This window comes from Aulonocara sp. 'chitande type north' Nkhata Bay, linkage group LG2 (genome assembly GCF_057382095.1).
Source record: "Aulonocara sp. 'chitande type north' Nkhata Bay isolate Kocher_YH1m ecotype deep benthic linkage group LG2, A_spYH_male_GT1.1, whole genome shotgun sequence".
NCBI classification, from domain to species: domain Eukaryota; kingdom Metazoa; phylum Chordata; class Actinopteri; order Cichliformes; family Cichlidae; genus Aulonocara; species Aulonocara sp. 'chitande type north' Nkhata Bay.
The window spans coordinates 10,110,069-10,134,693 of NC_141345.1; the positions used below are offsets into that span (position 1 = coordinate 10,110,069).

Genomic DNA, 24,625 nt, shown 5'->3' on the forward strand with positions numbered 1-24,625 from the left:
TGCATTCAGCACGTTAGCGATGCTGCAGAGCTAATAAAGAGCTCTGCATCTATATTTAGTACATCACGCTTCCTGAATAAATCTCAGACTCTATATGATGAATTACCTTCTCTCTGACTGAAGATAGATTAAATATGCCTTCCTTTTATATATGCTCATCTCATCCCAGTGTGCCGATATTTAGAGGTTAAGCCTAAAACCAAAGCAGGCTGTAAGTTTCTGTGTATCCAGGCTTTTCTCTTCACATGTGGATGGAATATGTAAACAACACGTCCTCCGTACTAACACTTGCATACAACCGCAGATCAGCCACAACAATAAAATCCCCTCTAACCACCAGAGCAGCTTTTATTCTCTCTACGGGGTCCCAGTAGGAGTGGCTCTGGGTTAACACTTGTCCTTTCCCCACAAACAGATCGCTGGACTCTACTGTGACAGGACTGTGAATTATTTAAAATCTCATAAAATCAGTTTTTTCTCATTCGTAATGCACAGACATTGGCTAATCATATATCACAGAGCACTTTTTAAATCTGTACTCCTCCTTGTTCCTGCAACATTCAGTATTTTGTGCAGATTAGAAGGTTTTTCAGTCACAATCACACAAACACGCTAGGATCTTTTCTGCTGCTCAGGCGCCTTTCTCACGGCTGCCGTGTCGTACAGATGGGTCACAGATTAGAGAGAACACCCTGAACCTTTAACCCCCCCTGGAGGTCAACCTGGGGCCCTGCTTTGCTGCGAGTGGCATTTCATTGGCACGGTTTGGGCCTGCGTGTCTTCGAACGGAGAGGGTCACTGCTCTTCAGTACAGCTGTTGTTTATGCTGTAATAAATGAGCCGTCTGGGAGTCTCCCCTCCACAGAGCAGGAGGGGAAAGGTTTGGTGAATCATGTGACAGTATGATTATTAACAGAGCTCAGATCAGTCTGTATCAACTGTTTCTGGACAGAATAACTGCAGCAGATTGTTGTGGCTGTGCGTGTGGGTGCACATGATCCTGGTATAATGTAATATAAACGCTGGTGTAGGGAGATTGTGTGCAGCAGATTTACAGACGCAGTCTGGTTCTTTTGATTCCTTGTGACAGAAAAATAAGTGGTTGTGCAGACATTTTTCTGCAATGCTGTGCAACGCTTTGAGCTGTCAGCATATGGGATGTAGATTAGGTGAGGATTTTGTTCTTTCTGCTTCGTTTTTGTGCAGATATAAACGTCCACGCGGCAAAGCGCTCGTGACAGCTGCCAGCTCGGCTGAACGGGGGTAAATCTGCGGGGCGTGACCCTCCTCTGCCTCTTTCTCTGCCAGGCTGACCTTCACTGCCCCGCCCCCGTTCATCCCACCTGCAGCCTTGGGCTGCCTTCCAATACTGTTTCTGTTGAATTCTGCATGAATAGAAACGAGTTTTGCTTTGATGGATTTTTATTTTGTGAACATTTTTAACTGATGCTGCACTTCGTCGGCGATCTTGTCTTACCTGACTGAACATCCGGGTTTCCTGATACTCCAAAACACAAAGCATGTTTTCTTAAATGTGAGAAAGTCGTTTTTTTTTAAGTAAAAACGACTTTCTTCTCGATGTTGGAAAAACACAATCAGCTGACAGCGTCGCATTTTCCACTGGAGAAATGTCTTCCTCCTCTCACCCCAACCAGTCGCAGCAGATGGCCCCGCCCCTCCCTGAGCCTGGTTCTGCCAGAGATTTTCCTTCCCACTGTCGCCAAAGTGCTTGCTCATAGAGGGTCATGTGTTTGTTGGGTTCTTCTCTGTATGTATTATTGTAGGGTCTACCTTACAATATAAAGCACCTTGAGGCGACTGTCATTGTGATTTGGCGCTGTATAAATGAAACTGAATTGAATTGCACAACAGATCGGCTTTCTGAAATTTGATGCCCTGACTCCGTGGATGACCTCGAGACCTTTGCTCTGTGGTCTTCTTTTAGATTTATATCTGTGGAGACTTAAAGGCCAGCCCGAGTGGATTTGATCTCAACCACTCAGTGAGTGTCCTGGACTCTGCTCTGTTTTTTGTTCTTATCCTTGGTGCTGAAATGTAATAAATGTTACTGTGGTACCTGAGTCTCCTGAATGCTTAAATCGACAGTCGATTTCATAAAACATTGGATGTTATATGCTCAGTCTTTGACCTCCAGCTGGTCAGTCAGATGTTTAGTAATCACCTTTCCTTACAGACTCAGACTTACAGTCAGTTTGAAATCCTCTGAATTCAAACTCGTTCGACCCAAATCCAAAGCTGCACGTGCAGCGGCAAGTCGTTCATCAGCACACGGCAAATGTCAACCAAAATTGTCGCATTTGCATAATCCTGATGTGGTTTAACTCACCTATGTTAATGTAATCTGCTGAGACCAGGACTGGTGTGATAGTAATTAAAAGTTCCCTCTTTAATAATGTAAATCATCATGTTCATGTTTTAACAGTGGTCTTCTGTCTGCAGGGACTCTCAGCATTTATGGTCACATGAATGTCAGCGCTGCAGGCCAGATGCCGGCGATGGCGGAGCTCGGCGGTGAGAGGTGAGAGTTAATCAACTTTTACGGAGAATAATCACACCATGTGTGATTACACACTTCCTGACAATGGTCACGCTGATTAATACACAACACAAAATCCACCTTTTAGCTGTTAGCTCAGTCAGACTCAGTGATGAGAGCTTTGACTGTTCGTAGATGCTGACGCTGCATGGATGCATCAGAGACGTGACATGACGCTTCTTTTTTATAGTACGAATCAAAACGTTTTCTTATATGTCATCTTACTCCTATACAGGAAACTGTACAGGAGTAAGTGTGGCTCAGCAGCCTTTCAGGTTCATACAACACAGAACTAAACAGCATCATTGACAACAGATATGAAACAGCAAGAAAAGAGGGTGCAGAGGCCAGTTACAAAGTGGCTTGCAGATTTGCGTATATGCAGACGTGCAGGCAGGCTGTGTTGTGTGGATGTGTATCAGCTGAGCTGCAGTGGTGAGCTTCACTCTGAGACCTGAATGAATTCACTAATGTTCACATGAAACACTGTGAAACATAACCGACTGCCCAAACGCTTCATAATTAATCTCATTCCAACAGACGCTTCAGTCCTGTAAGTCACACTGAGTGTGAAGTGCTCATGGTTTCACCCACACGCTGGTGTCCATTATGTAAAAGCAATATTCAAATGTATTTTGACAGCTCTGGTTTCCTCTTCAGGGACATCCTCATCTTCAGATATTTGGTTTAGCTGAGGAAACATCAGCTAGCCGGGGGTTCTCGCTGCCTCTGTAGTTGTCTTTGCCTCCGGCTTGTGGGTTTGATTAAAACACTGATCCTGCTGAAAGTGCTGGCTGGTCTGTTTTTGCTGTGCTGGGATGCAAAGAGATCATTTTTCTGTTCTTGGTTAACAACTTTTAGCCTGGAGGATGAGAGACGGATGAGACTTTGTTCAGAGCGTCACAGATCCACAGACACAATTCTCAAAGAAGCCAGAGACAGGGAGCGTCAGACTGGAGCTGGAGCACAGAACCAAGTGAAAGCTGAGGTTTTTACATCTCTACATTAAATATTTCCTCTTTGCTGTGGGCGTTTCTGTGAGAAAACATTGTTGATGGTGTGATTATTCAGTGTGATCTCCACTCTGTGTGAAGCAACACTCAGCACCTCTAACTACACTAAGCTTCTGCTTCCTGCTCCATATTAGTCATAAGGTTTCTAATAATGAGGTGGGTGCATAGATGGTTATCCCACTAAGCTTATCTCACTTTATTAAACACACAAGCTCCACCCACCCCAAAGGTCAGCTGATCAGAAGAAGGTTAAAGAGACCTGCTGATCGCGCGTCGTGTTGTTTTCACGTTCAGATATTTCCTGCGTGTCAACAGTGAATCTGAAACTGAAACTACGAATGCTGAACCCAAAGAAGAACTGTGACACAAACAGCAACAGCATGAAATATAAAATGTGGATCCAACATTAACGTTTCCTTTCAGCTTCATGGAAAAAGAGAGTTCATTACTAAACCAGGCACACACAGGATTTGATTCCCTCAGGACGTTTGAGTCAGAATTAAAATGATGTACGAGAAGCAGGAGGTCGCGGTACAGTAGTTGCTCAGGCTCAGCTATGAGGTAGTACTACATGACCTAGTTGTGTGCTGTGCTGTTATGGATGGGGTCCGTGTCATGTGATGACTGCCTCCAGCAGCGTTTGGAGAGGCTCACGCTGCACTTGACATACATGAGATCATAGCATGTGCCCGTATACATTAAATGTGGTCACACGAGTGGCACATATCAGTCAGAGGTGGTGGGCAGGTGACTTACCTTCAAATATGATGAGAGATGAAACGAGTGCACTCAGAATAAAAATGAACAGAGTACTTGTGGCTCTTTGACTTTCTGTCTCCAACTTATAGAGTGATGGGCTTAAGGTGGAATCAGGTTTGTGGTCTGATCTCCTCTCCAGCCTTGGCTTTGAGTCTTTATCCATCATCCTAGAGAGGCACGCTCAGTCGCAGATGCAGGAAACATGCGAGAAAATCTTTCTGTGCACAGTTTCCTGTTGGAGCTGCTGCTGTGGGGCAGACATCTGTCTCTGCACGGCACTCAGTTTGTGTCTCACAGTTTTTATCATACAGATGCCAAATGGGGTCCCTGTTGGAGACTGAAATTTGACTCTGAACAGCTCGGCCTCAACTTACATTAATGTGGTAATGATGTGATAATAAATACTTATTCCCCCCACTGTGTGTTGTGGGCATGTAAGACATTCATAAAACTCACCAGTCTCAGGTCGGTTATTGTTTACACCTTCTGAGTGGGAGAAAGTGTTCAGTGTACATTTGAGTGTAGTAGGAGTATAAGAAGTACTTTGGCGGTCAGACTATGATGATGAGGTCATCAGAGAGTGGAGATGGAAGTAGGAGGTGAGGACTGAAGTCCTGGAGTGTAGACGCTGTGGGTGGAGCACACATTGCTGATGTAGAGCTGGAGGATGAAGGCACTAACACCTGAAGGGTGTAGTAATAGATTACAGTAAATGATCGAGCAGGGTGCAGAGGGGAATTCCCCTCTTCCCCTTTTCCTCTTCCAGATGGGAAGAGGAAGAGGGACCAGGAATGTGAAAAACTTCATACAGATAAACATCATCATCATCATCATCCATCATCTTCCTCAGCATCAGCAGCAGCCTCACTCTTATACATCTGGTCTTATGTTATGTGCTATAACACATGTTGTGTGTTTGGAGCTTTTCAGGTGGTTTTAATTGGAGGACATGGGTTAAGACTGCAAAGCGTATGAGATGACCCAGTTTCACACATTTGTAGTGTAATAATGTTGTGTAGGTTTGTGCAGGTAGGTTTCTCGCAAAGTTATGCAAAACTGCAGAGAGCAGCGCTTTCTTCATGGTACGGTTTTAAAATTCAGAACTAGCATGCTAAAGCTAACACAACAAGCACATGAGAATCCCTCTGGACAGAGAGGAGACACAGCAGGACCGTCCTGGCTTAAAGAAGAGTGTGCGTGTGTGTAAAGGTCCAGCACACAAAAATGAGCATTCCTCACAATCACACTTCCACTGGTGACAATTTATAACACACATTCATTTAAGCTAAAAGCACTGAAGTCATATGGATGTTCAGTGATTGGTTGATTTTTGGTTAGAACAATATCTGAGTACCCTGGACAGTCACCGAGGAGGCATCCTGGTCAGATGCTGAGCAACAACGACTTTCTCCTTATGTTGAGGAGGAGCAGGTGTACTCCTCCTCCTCCTCACCCTCTCTCTGAGTGCAGACACCTTCAGAGAAATTCATTTCTGCTGCTCGTGGCCATCGGTGAGGGTGTGACTGTAGACTGAGCAGTAAATCACTAGGTCAGTTCTGTCGTTCCCACAGCGAGCTGCAGACTCGTGTTTCCCCGGGAACGGGAAGCACTTACACTCCTCTTGGCTGGTGTCCCCGCCATTTTCTGGCTTGAGTCTTGGAGATTCTCAGTCTCGTTCCCGCCACTTCACTCAAACTGCCCTTCAACACTGATAATTATTCATAAATGTTATTCATCATCTTTTTATTGCTTATGAATGTGTACTGTATGTGAGTGGTTGTTATAGTGGGGCCTTTTCACAGTGACAGCCTGAGCCGTGTGATTTGGGAACATGTTTTGTGCTGCCGGTTGTTACTGCAGAGAGTCGTGCACGCTGAGCTGAGGCTGATCATGTGACCCAGCTGTTACTGTTTGGTTTTAAACACTGACACACACAGGCAGCAGTGTGTGCGTGTGTGTAATACAGCTGTTGTAACAGCTGGATATGGACTTAGCCTCAGTGCCAGCAGCTCCACCCTCAAACTGGAGCTGCGTGTTTTTCTCCACTCGTTCATTTGTTGACTTAAATTTAAATTTACGTTCCACGTGTCAGGGCATGACACTGCGCCGGAGCTCTTTGCCGTTAGACTTTGTAAAGTAGCTCAGTGTAGGTCAGTGCTGAGCGTGCATTGATCCGAAACAATGATAATAATATTGATAATAAACTGGGTTTCAGTTTTTACACACACTAACGAAGTGTACAGAATCCGTTTTGTTCTTTATATTTCTTGCACAGTAGTCAGGTGGACAAAGGAGCTTGCAAAGAAAAACGTCTGGACTTCTTTAGGTTACTTGAAGACATTTCACCTCTCATCCGAGAAGCTTCTTCAGTTCTAAGGTCAAATGGTGGAGAGTCCCAGATATAAACCTAGTGGGAGCCACTTCACAAGCGCATGGCACAACACAGAAGAGCCACCTCCACAGGACAAGACTCAGCAGTCCATCTGCATCTTAAGGATAAAGGACACTCTTTCGAGGATGCCAATGTTCACATTTTGGACAGAGAGGACAGATGGTTTGAAAGAGGAGTGAAAGAAGCCATCTATGTCCACTGTGAGCGACCATCTTTGAACAGAGGCGGGGGTTTACGACACCAACTCTCTGCCATCTATAATCCAGTTTTGAGATCCCTTCCCAGACGCCTTAACGCTCACATCCTGGGCCATCTGATCTCAGGAATTCGCATGATAAGGTGGGGCCAGGTTTCACAATGAACTCACCCGAAACTCTGGCTGATTGGGACCCACACCCAGTTTCACACCTTGGCTCAGGCGATTAGAGGATCATAAGGGGGTCCTTTTGTCCCTCTGTGGGGGGTCACTCCCACTAGGTTTATATCTGGGACTCTCCACCATTTGACCTTAGAACTGAAGAAGCTTCTCAGATGAGAGGTGAAACGTCTTCAAGCAACTTAAAGAAGTCCAGACGCTTTTCTTTGCAAGCTCCTTTGACTACGATGACCTGGATGACTGAGAACCTTCACAGATATAGTCAGGTGGAGTACACACGATTTTATTGTGCATGTACAATGACAATAAAGGGCAATTCAATTTTATTCTATGCTATGCTGTTCTATGTTATGCTGTGCTATAATCCATGAATGCAGACACATCCAAGAAGGTTAAATATTTAACTTTGCTTCCGTGAAATGACATGAGGAAGCTGAAATGTGCAGATTTTCAGCTTTTGGGCTAAGCGTTGTTTCTCTCTCCTGAGTTGAAGTTAGTGAGGGTGGTCTGTGCCTGTGCAGCCACCCTGGAAAAAACAGAAATGATCCTATTGGTTGTCAAAGCTCGATTTTATTGATATTTATTGATTTATACTGAGGTGTGAGAGGCTTCAGGGAGTTCATCGAATGTCGATGCTTAGGACTGAGTTCTAGAAATGGACACCAAAGTTTCTCAGCTTCTGCTGTGGGTGCACAGTTATGCAGCTTATCTGAGGTTTATTTGTATAATTCAGTCAAGCTGTGTGCATTTCATGCTGTAAGTCACAGACGGCCGGTCTATAACTCAGACTGTGATAAGAAAAGATAAAGTGTTCATGGAGTCCACAAAGACGTGTGCAGAGCTCTCCTCAGCTTACATCCTGCAGTGCAGTCACTACTTTCAGCAGCAAGAGTCATCCCAGAGAGTCAGACTCAGAGCGCTCGGATATCAGTGAGCTTCTCTTCCCTCTCGTCGAATGAGCTACTGCCTCTTCCCGCGTCACCTCAGGTGTCCTGTGACAGATCCTGTTTTCTGCATGACTGCTTCCAACAGGAGCCTCAAGCTCTAGAAGACCCAACCCGAAGCCTCAGGTCGCCTCCTGCCGGTCCGTCCGTACAGCACATTTGTCAGCGCACTTCGCTCCTTCCTTTAGTTCAAATGTTTCAGAGGCGAAAGATAAAGAGCACAAAGTCATTGTTCTCTAAATCCCACACCGCCGTCTTCTCCTTTTCTCCTTTTCCTGTTAAGAAGATATTTTTCTAGTTGTGGGTTCCTTTAAGGACAGACGAGAGATAAATTGCAGTCAACAGTATTTATTCTTGCACACCAGGAAAAATTAAACACAAAGCCGTGCGTCCTGCCACTGCCCGGCTGGCACAACTTTAACAAACACTATCAGGGCGAGCAGACGTGCCACACTCTTCTTCTGCTACAAATTCCAGCACAGCGCTGCAGATAAAAAGCGCAGGAGAGAAATGAGCCAACACGAAACCGAGGAACTGCTCGCACTGTGCTGAGCTCCAGCCGAGCCCACGGAGTACGTTTTTATCAGGAACACCAGGAATTCTTGTCGTAGTATGAAAAGTAAAAGCTCGTGCCTGACAATGCAGGGACTTTGAGATGCAGAAAATCTCTGACCGTGTCAACAGACTGTAAACTAAAGCAGTGGCGTTAGTATTTCAGGAATAATGATCCGATCAGAGCGCTGGCAGGTCGGCACACACAATGACACACACGGCTGCTGCCGGGGATTACACAGATATAGAAAACAGTGAGAAAACCGAGATGTAAGTCCAACATTTAGCCTGAATTTTGACTCATGACATACTGCATGTTTGCCAGGCGTGCTAGCATCAGAAATCCATTCAGCATCCCTCAGCTTCTCCTCCGAGGCATCATTTTGGGGCGATCGTGGCTCAAGAGTTGGGAGTTCGCCTTGTAATCGGAAGGTTGCCGGTTCGAGCCCCAGCTTGGACAGTCTCGGTCGTTGTGTCCTTGGGCAAGACACTTCACCCGTTGCCTACTGGTGGTGGTCAGAGGGCCCGGTGGCGCCAGTGTCCGGCAGCCTCGCCTCTGTCAGTGCGCCCCAGGGTGGCTGTGGCTACAATGTAGCTTGCCATCACCAGTGTGTGAATGTGTGGATGACTGGATATGTAAAGCGCTTTGGGGTCCTTAGGGACTAGTAAGGCGCTATATAAATACAGGCCATTTACCATTTTGCCACATTGATTGTTCGCTGCCACTTTGGCAGCAGCTGACGGCACAGTCTCAGTGTATTTGACTGTTTTTCTATCCATTCGTTCAGACTACACGTGGTGGCTGTGCTGCACAGTCAGGACTTGGCAGGCGACGCACTGCACCGTCACTTTTCACAGACTAAATAATTCATTCAGCAACTGCTTATGTAATATCAATAAGAAACCCTCCATTCATTTAAAAGGCACCTGCTGATGCATAAAAGCTGAGCGCGCACACACAGCGATGCTGTCAAAATCTGCAGTGATGGGATCTGTGAAGCAGCTGAATCTCTCTTCCTTCCCACGGAGATGAGTCTGAGCCAGAGCGCTCCATCGTTCCCATCCCGTTCGTGCCCGACCAGGTGATTATCCCGTCAGGATCCTTTTTCACCATTTTTTGTTAGAGTTGTTGACCACTGATGACTCCATGTGATATACGAGGGCCTGCTGGCAGGAACTCTGAGGCCTGCAGATCTACTTTGTATTTTAGTTCTGTATTCTTCATCAAAGATGCCTCACAGTCATGAATCTTATTTTCTAACAAAAACCGAGCAGTAAATCCTCTGGGCTCAGTAAAACCTCCGCTGTACCCGACCAGCACCGAAGGTAACAAACTGCTGCTGCTGAAGCTGATCATTTTCCTATCAGCTGTTTTCTTTATGTGACCAAAGCTGATCCGTGTTTTTCTCTCATTTCTTTGTGTTTAGCTTCATACAAATCTATGTGACTGCAGTCTCTCAGCGTTGTAGCTTTCAGCAGGCAGTAATATGTATATACAGTGGGGCAAAAAAGTATTTAGTCAGCCACCGATTGTGCAAGTTCCCCCACCTAAAATGATGACAGAGGTCAGTAATTTGCACCAGAGGTACACTTCAACTGTGAGAGACAGAATGTGAAAAAAAAATCCATGAATCCACATGGTAGGATTTGTAAAGGATTTATTCGTAAATCAGGGTGGAAAATAAGTATTTGGTCAATAACAAAAATACAACTCAATACTTTGTAACATAACCTTTGTTGGCAATAACAGAGGTCAAACGTTTACTATAGGTCTTTACCAGGTTTGCACACACAGTAGCTGGTATTTTGGCCCATTCCTCCATGCAGATCTTCTCGAGAGCAGTGATGTTTTGGGGCTGTCGCCGAGCAACACGGACTTTCAACTCCCGCCACAGATTTTCTATGGGGTTGAGGTCTGGAGACTGGCTAGGCCACTCCAGGACTTTCAAATGCTTCTTACGGAGCCACTCCTTTGTTGCCCGGGCGGTGTGTTTTGGATCATTGTCATGTTGGAAGACCCAGCCTCGTTTCATCTTCAAAGTTCTCACTGATGGAAGGAGGTTTTGGCTCAAAATCTCACGATACATGGCCCCATTCATTCTGTCCTTAACATGGATCAGTCGTCCTGTCCCCTTGGCAGAAAAACAGCCCCATAGCATGATGTTTCCACCCCCATGCTTCACAGTAGGTATGGTGTTCTTGGGATGCAACTCAGTATTCTTCTTCCTCCAAACACGACGAGTTGAGTTTATACCAAAAAGTTCTACTTTGGTTTCATCTGACCACATGACATTCTCCCAATCCTCTGCTGTATCATCCATGTGCTCTCTGGCAAACTTCAGACGGGCCTGGACATGCACTGGCTTCAGCAGCGGAACACGTCTGGCACTGCGGGATTTGATTCCCTGCCGTTGTAGTGTGTTACTGATGGTGACCTTTGTTACTTTGGTCCCAGCTCTCTGCAGGTCATTCACCAGGTCCCCCCGTGTGGTTCTGGGATCTTTGCTCACCGTTCTCATGATCATTTTGACCCCACGGGATGAGATCTTGCGTGGAGCCCCAGATCGAGGGAGATTATCAGTGGTCTTGTATGTCTTCCATTTTCTGATGATTGCTCCCACAGTTGATTTTTTCACACCAAGCTGCTTGCCTATTGTAGATTCACTCTTCTCAGTCTGGTGCAGGTCTACAATAGTTTTCCTGGTGTCCTTCGAAAACTCTTTGGTCTTGGCCATGGCGGAGTTTGGAGTCTGACTGTTTGAGGCTGTGGACAGGTGTCTTTTATACAGATGATGAGTTCAAACAGGTGCCATTCATACAGGTAACGAGTGGGGGACAGAAAAGCTTCTTACAGAGGACGTTACAGGTCTGTGAGAGCCAGAGATTTTCCTTGTTTGAGGTGACCAAATACTTATTTTCCACCCTAATTTATGAATAAATTCTTTACAAATCCTACCATGTGAATTCATGGATTTTTTTTCACATTTTGTCTCTCACAGTTGAAGTGTACCTCTGGTGCAAATTACTGACCTCTGTCATCATTTTAAGTGGGGGAACTTGCACAATCGGTGGCTGACTAAATACTTTTTTGCCCCACTGTACAGTTATAACCAGAGGTTCCATCAACTCATCGTGGACCTGGGTGCGTGTTCCCAGGGTGGAGTGATGGTGCAGCACACATCTTTAATGACTTTTGTCATCAAATTGTGTTTATTTAGGATTTAATCCACACAGGGTCAAACATAGACATACACCCATACACAGCTCTGCAGTGACTTTAAGGCCTGTTAACTTCTTGATAATGAGCATGACTGAGTCCAGCTGGTAGTTTCTCTTTGAAGCTCGTTAGCCTGCTCGAGGAATCTGAGGAACTCTCAGAAGGAGAACTGCAGATTTGCACAAGTTGGGATGGAAATTGTTTCCACACAGCTGCAGATTCAAGATCAGCAGTTCAAATAAATAAGTTACTCTGATGTGCTGGAAGAGGAGCCACACTGTGACATGATGAGGTCGGTATCAGGCACAGTTTAAAGTCAGAGCTGTGAAACATGAGTGCACGCTTTCCTGCCGTCATGATTCATTTGGCTTCTTTTTTAAAAACCTGACAGGAAGCTCCTCCTTTGGCCTGATGTTGTATGTAACGCTATAACGGCCTTATTTAACAAGAATTTTACCGCCACGCTTCTCTATACGCCAGGAATCAGAGTGAGTTGGAGTAACTGAATCTAGCACAGCGCAGCGTGCAGCAACCGAGCCTGCAGTCTGTCCTGATGCACATTCAGCTAAAACCTGGTTTAGGTTTTCAGTTTGCAGCAACATCCTGTGATATGAGTAAAAAGAGAGACCTGTGATCTCCGGACAGCCCTCTCAGAAACGGGACACCTGCTCCTTCATTACATGAACAGAGTGAAACTGGAGACGGCGTCCAGAATTTATTTAAAACCACATCCTCTGTTATCACATCAGAGCGCTGATGCCATCGTTTATTCACCCGCTGGTCGGCTAATGGCGCCCTTTGGTTTGAAACATGCTGCTCGTAGCGTCTGCTATCCGTCCTCACAAACTTTATTCACACTCTTCCATACCTGCACTGCCCGTCACGCTGCATTAAAGCTGTGCACAGATCTGTGTGCTGCTCCTGTATGTTTCACACATTCATCACTGTTTCTATATGTGAATGTGTTCACACTTTACAAACACGTCGAGAAAGTACAAAGGTCTGACAGTCAGAGAAAAGTTCTTTACACTTATAAATCCAACATCACTCCTAATACTACTACTAATACTCTTCCTCCTCCTCCTCCTCATCCTACTACTACTACTATTACTGCTACTCCTAATAATACCAATCATTTAGTTTTTGTAGGAAAAGTTGAGTTTAGTTAAATCTTGATAAACACGATCTTGTCTTCCATTACAAACTGTTGACTGTGTCCCACAACTGTGAAACATCTGGATTTTTGTCTCCTGTCTGACAGATCCCCTGCTCCGTGTCCGTGTCTTACACTCTTTTATTCACATCAGCTTTGATGTTCAAGTTTTTCTCTCTTTTTAAAATATTTATTATCCGTGTGATTTCATCCCCAATGTCTCTCTGATTTGGAAAGTTAAGTTTCTTCAGTCTGAATTTCATGATAGTCTTCCAACATCGTCACTGCTCTCTGCCCTTCACCTGAACATAAACCTGTTTCCTCATTTAGAGAAATGCAGGTGTGATGGTGTGATGGTGTGTGGACGGCAAGCACGAGCCCGCTTGTTTGCGATCAGTCATGTCCCGAATCTGATGGTGATTTTGCATAAAGTGTAAGAACATTTAGTGGACGAGACTCATTCACTTTAGATAAAAGACAAAAAAAAATGAAATGTGTGACGACTCGTACATCTGGAAAGAAGACCAGTGGCTTCCTGCTGTTACGCCTGCAGTGTTTTCATAACTGCTTCTTCTTCTCTAGTTCATTTTAAAGTTTGCCTTCAAAGCGATCGGCTCCCCTTATCTCCTCTTGTGATTGTGATTTTAGAAAGCTGATGTCAACTTGCACAGAAAACTTTATAAAGTCTGGCTTTTGTGGGATTTTGAGTGAATATGTGTGAGAGGCACACTGACGATGTGTTTCCTGACCAGAAATAAAAGATTGTCTGATTTGGTGGGTTTTTTATGATTTATTAATGTCTGAATGTGTTTTCATTCCCTCCTTCTGAAAGCTTTTTGTGCTCGGTGTGTGCCAGTTTTTCAAAGTGATGAATTTGAAAGGCAAATAACGTGTCCTGAGTGGTGGAAAGAACAGCTATTTTGACCTCCAGTCAATTCTAATTGTTCAGCTTGATTTAATATTTGCTTAAGTGCTGCATAGTAACGAAGACAGTTGTCCTTCAGCTGCAGGACCATGTCGTCAGATCCATCTGGAGTGTCCTTTAGAGAGGACCTAAGTTCCTGTGGTGTCAAAGCAGCCATAGTTAATATTAGTTATGTGAGCGGCTCAGCGGGTGATTCCTTTCTTTGTCCTTCCTTCATTATAATATTCATCCTGTGGACATAAAGCAACAGAGGAGTCAAAAAAATATTGGGGAACTTTGACTGCTTGTGAAACAAAACATTACACATAGATTCATAAACCTGTAGATATGCACATGCAGATATAAAGGGATTACCATTAATGAAGAAATCATTCAAGCCCTACAAGGAGGTCAGACTAGAGGTAATAATCCAACATGGTGTGTGTCTGTGTAGGAAAAAGCTGCCTGCCTTCATTGTGGTTTATTAATAATCAAACACAAAGGTTGGACATGAGCACGTCAGGCTCTGATCCACCACAGCGGCACAGGTTTGCTGCTCGCTGCCGTCTCTTTGGTATTTTGGTGTCTGTCAGCTCGACGGCAGCTGAGTGGGCATGGAAGCTCGCAGAGAAGCTCCGCGATCTTGCTCCAACCAGATCGAGAAGTGGGTGAAAAGGTGGAGCTTAAAGCTGATTCAACACAGACCGTAGCATGCTTTTAAGATGACAGTATGATATTGATTTATGTAGAATCTCAAAAGGCCAAAAATTAATGCCGAGGCTGTATTTGTAGCACGAGAACTTCTCTAATAAATGCATGAATTATGTTTTTATTCTTATGAATTCTCTGATTGATACTGTAACAATACAGTAACAGTACTGCATTATCCCCTGGCTATGTGGCACTGGGTAAAACCAGTGTTTGACATGTTGAGATGTTGCAGCAGTCAAACAAAAAAAATCTGTTGAACGTTGAACTTTTTCCTTTTGCAAGATAATTTATTATTATTTAATTAGTTTAGTTCCACTCTGAGAAATGAGAGTGCTCTGAACTGAGCTGTTAAACAAAGATACTAGATAACCTGCAATACACACACACACACACGGGGGGGGGGGGGGGGGGGGGGAATCAGGTAACTAAGCAACAGAGAGGACACGAGCATGTCAGAACACACCAACAAAACAAAGTGCTGAACTGGTGTAAAGAAGAAAGTTGCGGTTGGTTTGAAGGGCTGCAGAAGAAAGTGTCTGTCTCCAAAAGAACGGCAGCACGGCGGTGGAGGGATGATGACCTGAGTGCACCAAGTATTCTAGAGTCAGCGTGAGGCCGTCTGTCCCACAGCTAAAGCTCGGACCAACCCGAACAAAGATCCAAGCTCAGCAGCACATCTCCACTAGAACGGCTGAAACAGGAAAGAACGGAGCTGCTGCAGTGAATAAATGGTAAATGGCCTGCATTTTGTATAGCGCTTTACTTAGTCCCTAAGGACACCAAAGCGCTTTACACTACATTCAGTCATTCACCTATTCACACACACACACATTCACACACTGGTGATGGCAAGCTACATTGTAGCCACAGCTACCCTGGGGCGAACTGACAGAGGTGAGGCTGCCGGACACTGGCGCCACCGGGCCCTCTGACCACCACCAGTAGACAACGGGTGAAGTGTCTTGCCCAGCCTCGGTCCGACCGAGACTGTCAAACCAGCAACCTTCCGATTACAAGACGAACTGCCAACTCTTGAGCCACAATCGCCCCATGTGGGGTCTAGTGGTCCAAAGTCCAGGCCTCAGCATGTGCATGAATAAATGTTGCAAAACTCAAAGAGCTGAAGCTACACTGTGAAGAAGAGCGGACCAAAACTCCTGCACAGCGATGAGAGAGACTGATGACGTCACACAGGAACCATCACTGTGAGTTACTGCTGCTGAAGGAGGATCTCTAGCTGTTGGGTCACGGGGTGGACAGTAGTTAAAGAGCTTTGGCAGTGAGGACATTTGTGTCTCTGTCCACCTGTGCCACAAAGAATCTTTTCAAATCTATAGTCAGTCTAATGTTGGTGAATAAACCATTCGCTGTACAATCCAGCTCCGTGCAATAACAAGACAAATATTCGGCCTCAACATGAGAGCAGAGCTTCTGCCTGAGGCAGCGACGGGTAAGCGTCAGCTCCCTCGAGTCCATCAGAGGAACGAGAAGTTCATACTTTGGGGTGTTGCGTAGCAGCAGGGATGTGTGCTCTCTGTAGGAGGTGCACCAGCTTTCATTGATTATTCTGGCAAAGCTTAAGTGGTGCACGCTGCAGGTCTCTGATGATGATGATGCATCAGGTCTCCAGAACGTCTCATTTGCAGCTCTCCAAATTTCAGCTATTTCCCCAGATCAGGACTTTGGGCAACAGCATTTACTGTACAAGAACACAAGACTAGAAAAACATGTCACACATGTCTGTCAGAACCCCATGCTCACTGGAGCATCGTCCTTTCTGAGGAACAAATATTATCAGTCAGTATTTTATGACTTAAATGCTCCAAGAAATTCAGCAGACAGAGTTTAACATTTGGGGAATTCCAGCCATAATTTAAGAAAACAACAAAGAAGTGTTTCATTGCTAAAGTTTGAACTACATCACAAATGCAAAGATGATTTTAACCTTTGTGAGGTGACAGTTTTAGCACCATGTTGGCCGTGCATGAAACTAAATGCTTCAGTAATTATCATGTTACCAGCTCCTCATTAAAATAGCCACATGTGAATGTGCTGTAATGTGGATCACATCATTTCTTCTAAATCAGGAAAACTCACTTTTCCCACAGTGTGAACAGTAAGGAGAAAATGAGCTCTGCTTCCTGCAGTCACAGTCGTCTGAAGAACTCAGATACTCGATAAAGATGCTGTTCTGTGCACGAGTGAAACGGTGGAAGGAGCAGTTTCACATTAGTTTTACCCACATTTCTTTGGCATGAGGTGAAGTCTGAAGGCCTCTCTGGACTGAGCCAATGAAATGACACAGAATGATGGATTAATGTGGGCCAGTCACACTGAGGTAAGATGTGGACAGAGTCTGCAGTCTGCAGTCTGCAGCTGCCGCTCCTATCCTGCTTCTCCTCCATCACCTCTATTTGTTCAGTCTATTCTGGAGAATGTCCTGGGACTGCTGCTTTTTTTTTTTTCTTTACTCTGTCTGCTTGTGCAATCAAACTCAACGTTTGATTGCACTTTTCTGGGGCCTCCGTGGTTTGTGACACTGCTCCACATTGATCGATTTCGCGACACTTTCTATTTATGTCTCCCCTTTATTAATCTTCTCAGTGACTCTGACAGTTTCTCTGGGCTCAGTGAATACTGTCTGGGAATCCCTTTGGCATTATGTGCACTCAATATCAGAACTTAAAAAGCATCAGCAGACATTAATCCCCAGGCAGGAGACTCCTCTACAACACAAAGCAACCTCCCAAAGTCTTGCAGTAAAAATCAGCAGGAATTTGTTTCAGTAGCAGTGAATTTCATTCTGTTCTACTTTAGAGGCTTCCTCTCCGAAACTGATAGATTATAACACTGGAATCAGTCCAGCAAACACAATTTAATGCATATTTTTATGCTTCAGGTCTGTTTTCCTGTGTTAATACATATACGCATGCATAACGTTCAGAATCAGAGAGATTTTATTAAGCCCAGAGGGAAGTCAAGTAAGTTAAGTCATCGTACTTGATGCATTTGAAAACTTTGTCAGACTGCTCATGTGGACGCTCCATGCTGACCACACTTGTAGTTTTCCTGCTGATGATGAGAGCTCCGCCTCCTTAGAACTGGAGCGTAACCAGCCACGTTGAGGTTGTTTGTTCGGATGGATGGGTGCAGAGGGGGGGGAGGCGACTCGCTGATGTGCAAAGCCATCTATGTGGATATAGTCATGTGGTGTGTTTTGTGATGTGAGCCCCCCCTCTGTGAATTATATTGTCTGAGTTGTAGGTTTGCATTCCTCACCATGAAATCGATGTTTCTGTGACTCCAGGAGTTACTTATTTGGGAGATTGTCATGTTTCTCTGTGCAGGATGCTGATTAGCTCTGAGGTATTTGCATTTTTGGATTTTACTTGGATGGATGATTGGAGTTGCAGTTCTCTGTTCAGTCCAGAACAGAAAACGTAAATTACTCTATGAATGACCTCCTTTTCAGGATGTTAATATGAATAATATGTTGAAGACGTGTGAAGCATTTTTTAGTCCATGTGTAGTTTCTTTCTAATTGCCAGATGAGACTAAATTTGAAAAAGAGAGGAGTGTTTATGATTGAGTGAAATTTCCAGCAGGCCGTCAGAGCTGCTGCTGCTGCTGCTGCTGCTGCTGCTGCTGCTGCTGCTGCTGCTGCTGCTGCTGCTGCTGCTGCTGCTGCTGCTGCTGCTGCGTGTCATGATTCGAAGCAAAGACGCTGTTTGATTGTTTGACTGGAACTGAAACTTTCACGTTATTTCAAGGTGTTTGTTCTGCATGCAGCCAGGTGCTATCTGATGGGTTAGCATCCACAGAGTCCATCTGAGCGTATATTGAAGCTGATTGGTCAGAGCCTAACCAGTTGAGCCTGAGGTAGAGATGGATTGATTGTGATATTTGATGGCTGCGCATATGATGTGTATGATAGGATGGGTGGTGGAAGGGTGAAAAAACCATAAAACAAGTTCAGGGAATTTAAAGTTCCATGAAGTGATGAAGGAGATTCTGTAGAAACAATAATGTGTCATCTGCATATCGACTGATCTAATATTATGTGTTTAATGTTCAAGTTAATTTGACTGCTGTTTAATTCTACTCATATTTGTCCACATCAACAAAACAAAACATAAGTTGTGGATGGTTTTCTCTTCCTCTAAGTTTCTCATCTCCCTCATATGTTGGGTTTTGAGTATGACCCACAATATTCTCAGTATTGTGCCTGAATGCAAACCATGTAACAATCAACGAGCACAACAGCTGAACATGAAACAGCTGGGAAGTCAGCTGGGAATTTTCAAGAGGTACGCTTTTACTTTATAAACTCATAAAACTGTCAAAAAATAGTAAAGGGTGGGAATATCACTACACCCATAACTGCATTGGTAATGTCAGGTACTTTCCTGGAGACAGAAACAAAGAAGCTTCCACCTTAATCTTCCGCAGTGAGTGTTTTGAACGTCTCCCCTCACATGTGCTTCAAAACAAGTAAAGACCTGAAAGTGTGTGTGTGTGTGTGTGTGTGTGTGTGTGTGTGTGTGTGTGTGTGTGTGTGTGTGTGTGTGCTGCATATTAATTACAAATTTCAACCCTTCTCTGCATGTTAGAAGAGAAATTTATTTTTCATTACAAATAATAATTTTCATAAATAAGTCCTTTAAAATGACATTTTGAAGTTTTGTGTAGTTGCACAGTTGTGGATAATTGTTGTGCTTTCAGCATAAACTGACCGTGTTACATGCCCAAGCTGTGACTCCCAATTACACTTTTTATGATAAGTAAACAGTCAGTGACAGTCAGTCAGTTAGTTGTCAGAGGTAGTAAATAACTCGGAGCGCTGCAAACGTACTGCAAACTCCTTTGCTTCAGTGCAGGGGAGCCAGAGTCATTAAACGCTAGCACAGTATTGTTTTAGTAGATCATGCAGTATCTTTTCCTGATTTTCTGTTTCACCATCATGTCGGGACACATGCTCAACATTTAAGCGACACTCGCATATGATTCCACACCTTCTGTGACTCAAAGTCTTCTGTGGGTGACTTTAATCGCCAGGCTGGTCTGTGGGCATCTCTCTGCTGGTGGACCAAACAAAATCAGGCTCATGTACACTTGGTCAAAACATGTTGCCTGGCAACCCAACCCGGTGTTTGACTGCGACTGTCGCCAGTTTGAACTTTGCCAGGAGCCTTCAGCAGATGGATGCAGTTTATTACTAAGAAAGTGTTATCATCACTCTGTCAGTATGTAAATAAGATGCTTCAAGAATTCTGCCGCACGTATCATCACGTGGCACGCTGAGTACATTATACTGAGTCTGCTGTGTGTTCCTGTTATGAGAACTTGGCTGTTGGCTGCTCACCATTAGAAGGGAATTCTTTTCAGTGTTGCATAATTTTATATTATATATTTGTGAGAACCTACACAAACCTCTGAGGCACCAAAATAAAACCTCTGGATATATATATATTTTTTTATACCAGAAGTCCTGATTTGAACCTTACCGTTACACCACGCCTCCAAGGTAAACACTTTATATGCCAGTTTCCGAGAAAGCTGGCAGGTCGGAGCAGCATGGAGAACTTCCTTTGGTTTTTTTTGTGAAAAATAAGCAGACATGAGAGCGCGAAGAACCACAGCTCCTCTGACAAGTTGGTGCTGACAACGATCACTTTCCCACTCTCCAAAAATGGAGCTCAACTCCGTTTGTTTTCTCCATCCATGCGCTCCACTATCCCACTTCAAAAAACAAGTTTTATGACTCCTAAAATGATGACAGCCCACATCTTACAGTCCACAAGGCCCTTGGTGATGTCACACCCTAAACTGAAACGGTGAACAGGGTTAACACTGAACCTGGTAAACATCAGCATGATGATGTGGGCATTATCATCGTGTACCGGTACATTACCATAAAGCCTCACTTTGTCCCAGAGTCTCCTTATGCCGTGTTTGGTGGAATAATTCATGGATTCAGTCTGTCCCACGCTCCACTGTCTGAGGAGCCATTTGTTCTCCTTTCAATCACACGGTCAGCTAAAGCTTTGAATCTAAAACTTTAGGACTTACACACTTCCTGTTCCTTCCTTCCTGGCATACCTGTCAGGGCGTCCTCACCCCTTCACCCGGTCTGTGGGCGGAGACGAGGACGTGCGATGGGTCACATGTGGTAACATCAGCTTAGACCTGGCCCCAGGTGCAACCCATTTCCAGATGGCCTGCAAGAAGAGGCCAATGAATGATTGATAATTGGGAGGAAACGGCCTACCAAACCAGCTGATGTAAAGTAGCTGAGCTCATATTTGATTGCCTGAAGCCTGTTTCCTCGCCTTTGGGATGCGTTTATGTGGAAAGCTGCCAGAATCACGCCTCGCACCTTCGGGAAATCGTTATGAGACAATTAGCCTGAAATGACTTGCAGGGCTTTTTATTCCACATTAGCACTGACGGCTGACTGATGGCTCATGCTGCTCTGTCACTAATTTGAGTTTGAATCACACAACGTTTGAATTAGTCAGTGACTCTTATTATGGTGGGGAGCTGATGCCTTAGTTCAGGACTGTGACTCAGTCTGAAATGGTCTCTGTGTTCTTACTTATTTAAAAGTGCATTTTGTAACACGTGACCTTTGGCGACCTACATTTGGTAGGTTTATCTTACTTGCAGCTGAAAGGAGGAAGTTATTTAGAGCTCAGTCTGGTTTGTTTCACTGTGCTGCTGACAGTGAAGTAAACTCACTGATAATATTAACATTTGTGCTGAATGAAAACAGAGTTTTACGGAGATGCTTTTCTGTTTTAAGACATTTTATGAAGTAAGTGCAAACCTGAAGGCACTTTTCATGTTTAAACCAAAACCATGGAGTGTCCAGAGATTTGCTCTGTGATCAGAAAGAGGTTGTCGAAGTGAGCCACTGAGGATTTATTTGAAGGTATTTTGGTTTGTTTTACAGTAGAAATGACTACGTGAACGCCTGCCTAAGGTGAAGTTTTCCACCTGTGTTAATCTTTTTCACTCTTTTTATTTTGTGGGTTCCCACAGTGACTGAGACTGGTTCACTCCCACCATCACGGCTGCCCAGGGAGAACTCCTCATAGTTAATTCATGTCGTCTGCTTGTCGTGGTCCTGGCTCTTTTAACCAGTATTTTATATTCGTGGGCTTCTGTTTAAATGAATGTCTGTTTGTTTGTGGTCTCGATTTTCACCTTTGTGTATTCCCTCTGTGTTTCCTGCCATGCTTAGGTTAGTCTGCACTTCTCTGTTAATTATTGCTCCTCACTTTACCGTCTTCAGTTTTATTTCCTCGCTGTGGCGATTGTCCACACCGGTGTTAACGTGTTAGCCCAATCAGCTTTTGTATATTCAGAGCTCCAGCTCTCGCCTTGCTCTTTGTGATGTCTGTTATTATTTCCCAGCAGTTTTTATCTCCAGTGTGTCTTCTGTTTATATCTGTGGACTCTTTCTTTGCCTAAATAAAGGTTTCGGGTCCACATTCCTGCACACATGACACTGGTCTGATTACCCAATCAAACCTTCACTTTGGAGCCAGTATTGCTTAGCAAAATAAAGAGGTGTAGCCAGTGGCACCAGAGCTGCTAAACTCATCACACCCAGGAAGTTCAGGAGAAAACGGACCTCGTTACCGATGCCATTAATCTGGACTGCTGCTCGGCTGTGTCTGCATGCAGTCTGTGTTGCGCTTTCATTTATCCGGGGCCAAATTAACCCTTCCCCACCGGGGAAAGCAGAGGATTCATTGAGAAGGACTCAGTAGTGATGATGTCTTAACATAATCACACAGAGTGGGCGTCCCAGGCCTCCTGACCGTTTCTATCTCCAGGCAGATTTCACACAGACTGTGTGGGCCTTTTCTATTCTGATGTTGGGTTGGTTCGTGGACTCTTATTGTCCTTCTCTGCCTCCTCCGTTGGTCACACATCATTACCTATCCCATTCAGGCAGACCGCGTCATTGCATTATGTTCAGGCAATCATCCTCCGACTTTAGACGAGCTTTATGGCTGTGAAATGTGCTCAGTTATTCTTGGCCCTTGATTATATTATTACACTGAAAATATCCTCTATTATTTCCAGCAAACTGGATTTTTCGAAGGTACTTCTAATTTATAACCCATTTATGAAACTCACATCTGTGATTTCACAAGGCTTAAGTGAAGTTTTACATCAACTATATTCAGTAATTACAAAATTTATCACATTAGTGTTGATTGATCATTCAATTAAAAACAGACCTGGACTTTTCTCGTAATTTAGCTTCTTTCTCTGCATTATTTAAAGCTTTGGCAGCTCTACCGGTCAGTGAAGCAGTAACAGATGATGAGTCATCATCATGAAAACAGGTGCATGAGGGCAAGGCACACTTCTTTTAGTTGTGTACGATGCGTCAGGACCGTCAGGTTAATATAACGGCAGTGCATGTGTTACAGCATGTCAGAGGACTGTAATCAATGATGGCAGTCAAATTATCCGACCATTGTTAAAAATTGAAATATTTGTTGTGAAAGGGCCTCTCATTCTCTGTCTGGAGCAAGCTCCTCCCACTTCAAACCAACGTTCTTCTGATTGGCTGTCCCTCATGACTTCATACAGATCCAAAGGTAGAAAAGGAGCTACTGGAGCTACTGGAGCTCAGCAGGTCATCTACTGAAGGTGGGTTGTTCCATCCCTGGCTGCTCCAGTCTGCATGCCAAAGTACCCTCGGGCAAGAAGGAACCCAGAGCTGCTCTCAGAGCGTGAATGTGTAAATGAGCCATGTTGTACAAAGTGCTGTAGAAAAGTGCTCCAAACAGAGCGTCATCGTCAGAGACCAACGCATGAGTTTACAAACTGATTGTTAGTCTGACATGTCTAATTACTGTCAAAGACATCTGAACACACTTTCTTCTGTGTATGAGTGCATTTTTCAGAGTTGCCGGTGGACAAAAGCAGCAGACGTACCTGAAACATGGGCTGCTAATCAGAGGTCTGCTGTCAGAATCACAGCAACAGGCCAAACTACTGTTACTATGGTTACAGGCAGGCTCATCTGCAGGAGGTTTGGAGGTTTTGGTTTTTCTAACAGAGAACATACCAAGTCTCCGGGTGGTCCAGCACGTACTGTAGGAGCCAATTGGCTTAAAATTGTTTCAAAGCTGGATAGTCTACGTCTGCATGGAGGCGACGGAGTCACAGCCAGACTGTGGGTTTGGACAGTCAGCAAATTTTGATCTCAGAGGCCATTTGTCTCTTTGCATGCCTAAAATTGATCAAGCTTTATTGAACCTGAGCATGAGTAACCGCCTTGAACTAAGACCAATTTCTGTGCAAGTTGTCAATCTTTCCAAACAGCTTTCATGCCTGTCCGGTTTCAGAGCATGAATTACAAAGTCAAGCATTGGTCCCCGTCCTGGTGTTTCTGCAAAGAGAGCTCCTGCCAGTCATCTGTCAGTCCAATTGCTGAACCTGACGTGAAAGCACTGATGCTGCATCGCATATGAGCCGAGGAAAATGAGCGCAGGCAGCACTGCGACGCAGTTGGCTAAAAATTTTGCTCGAAGCCTAAAAGAATGGCGTTAGTGGACGGCACGCAGCCTTGGGGAGACGTGTTCAGGATACATGATGAGACCAGTTGTTGTTGAGGAACAGTTTGGATTTCAAAGCGCCTGGAAGTTGAATTTAAAATGACCTTTCATTTGTAGCCCTACTCCCTTTTAAATGAACTGGAGGGATTTTCAGTGTAAATTCGGTCTAGCTTTAAAAACAGTGTTGAAGTGGACGACTGCCATTGTGCTGATTAAAGGTGCGCCGTTGGGAAAGATGTGAATAGATGTGTGAACACACACGAGGAGGATTTTTAAGGAAGGGTGTTTCTGCATGATCGAGACAAATAAACCTGTGTGTGTGTGTGTGTGTGTGTGTGTGTGTGTGTGTGTGTGTGTGTGTGTGTGTGTGTGTGTGTGTGTGTGTGTGTGTGTCTGAATGATTGCAGTGATCATGATGGTGTTTGCTTCTCTTGTGTGTTCTGCAGTTCGTCTGATTCAGGTGGTG

At 44.5% G+C, this 24,625-nt stretch overlaps 1 protein-coding gene across 4 annotated transcripts in view; it reads left to right on the forward strand.

The window, feature by feature from the left end:
• htr4 (5-hydroxytryptamine receptor 4) overlaps positions 1 to 24,625 on the forward strand; it is a 163,019-nt gene that overhangs the window by 56,855 nt on the left and 81,539 nt on the right. For all 4 annotated transcript variants that reach the window (XM_086305002.1, XM_086305003.1, XM_086305001.1 and 1 more), the window contains exon 2: positions 2,461 to 2,539. In XM_086305002.1, the coding sequence (XP_086161128.1) occupies positions 2,484 to 2,539 (56 nt within the window). In that variant the 5' untranslated portion in view covers positions 2,461 to 2,483. The remainder of the gene's footprint in view (positions 1 to 2,460; positions 2,540 to 24,625) is intronic.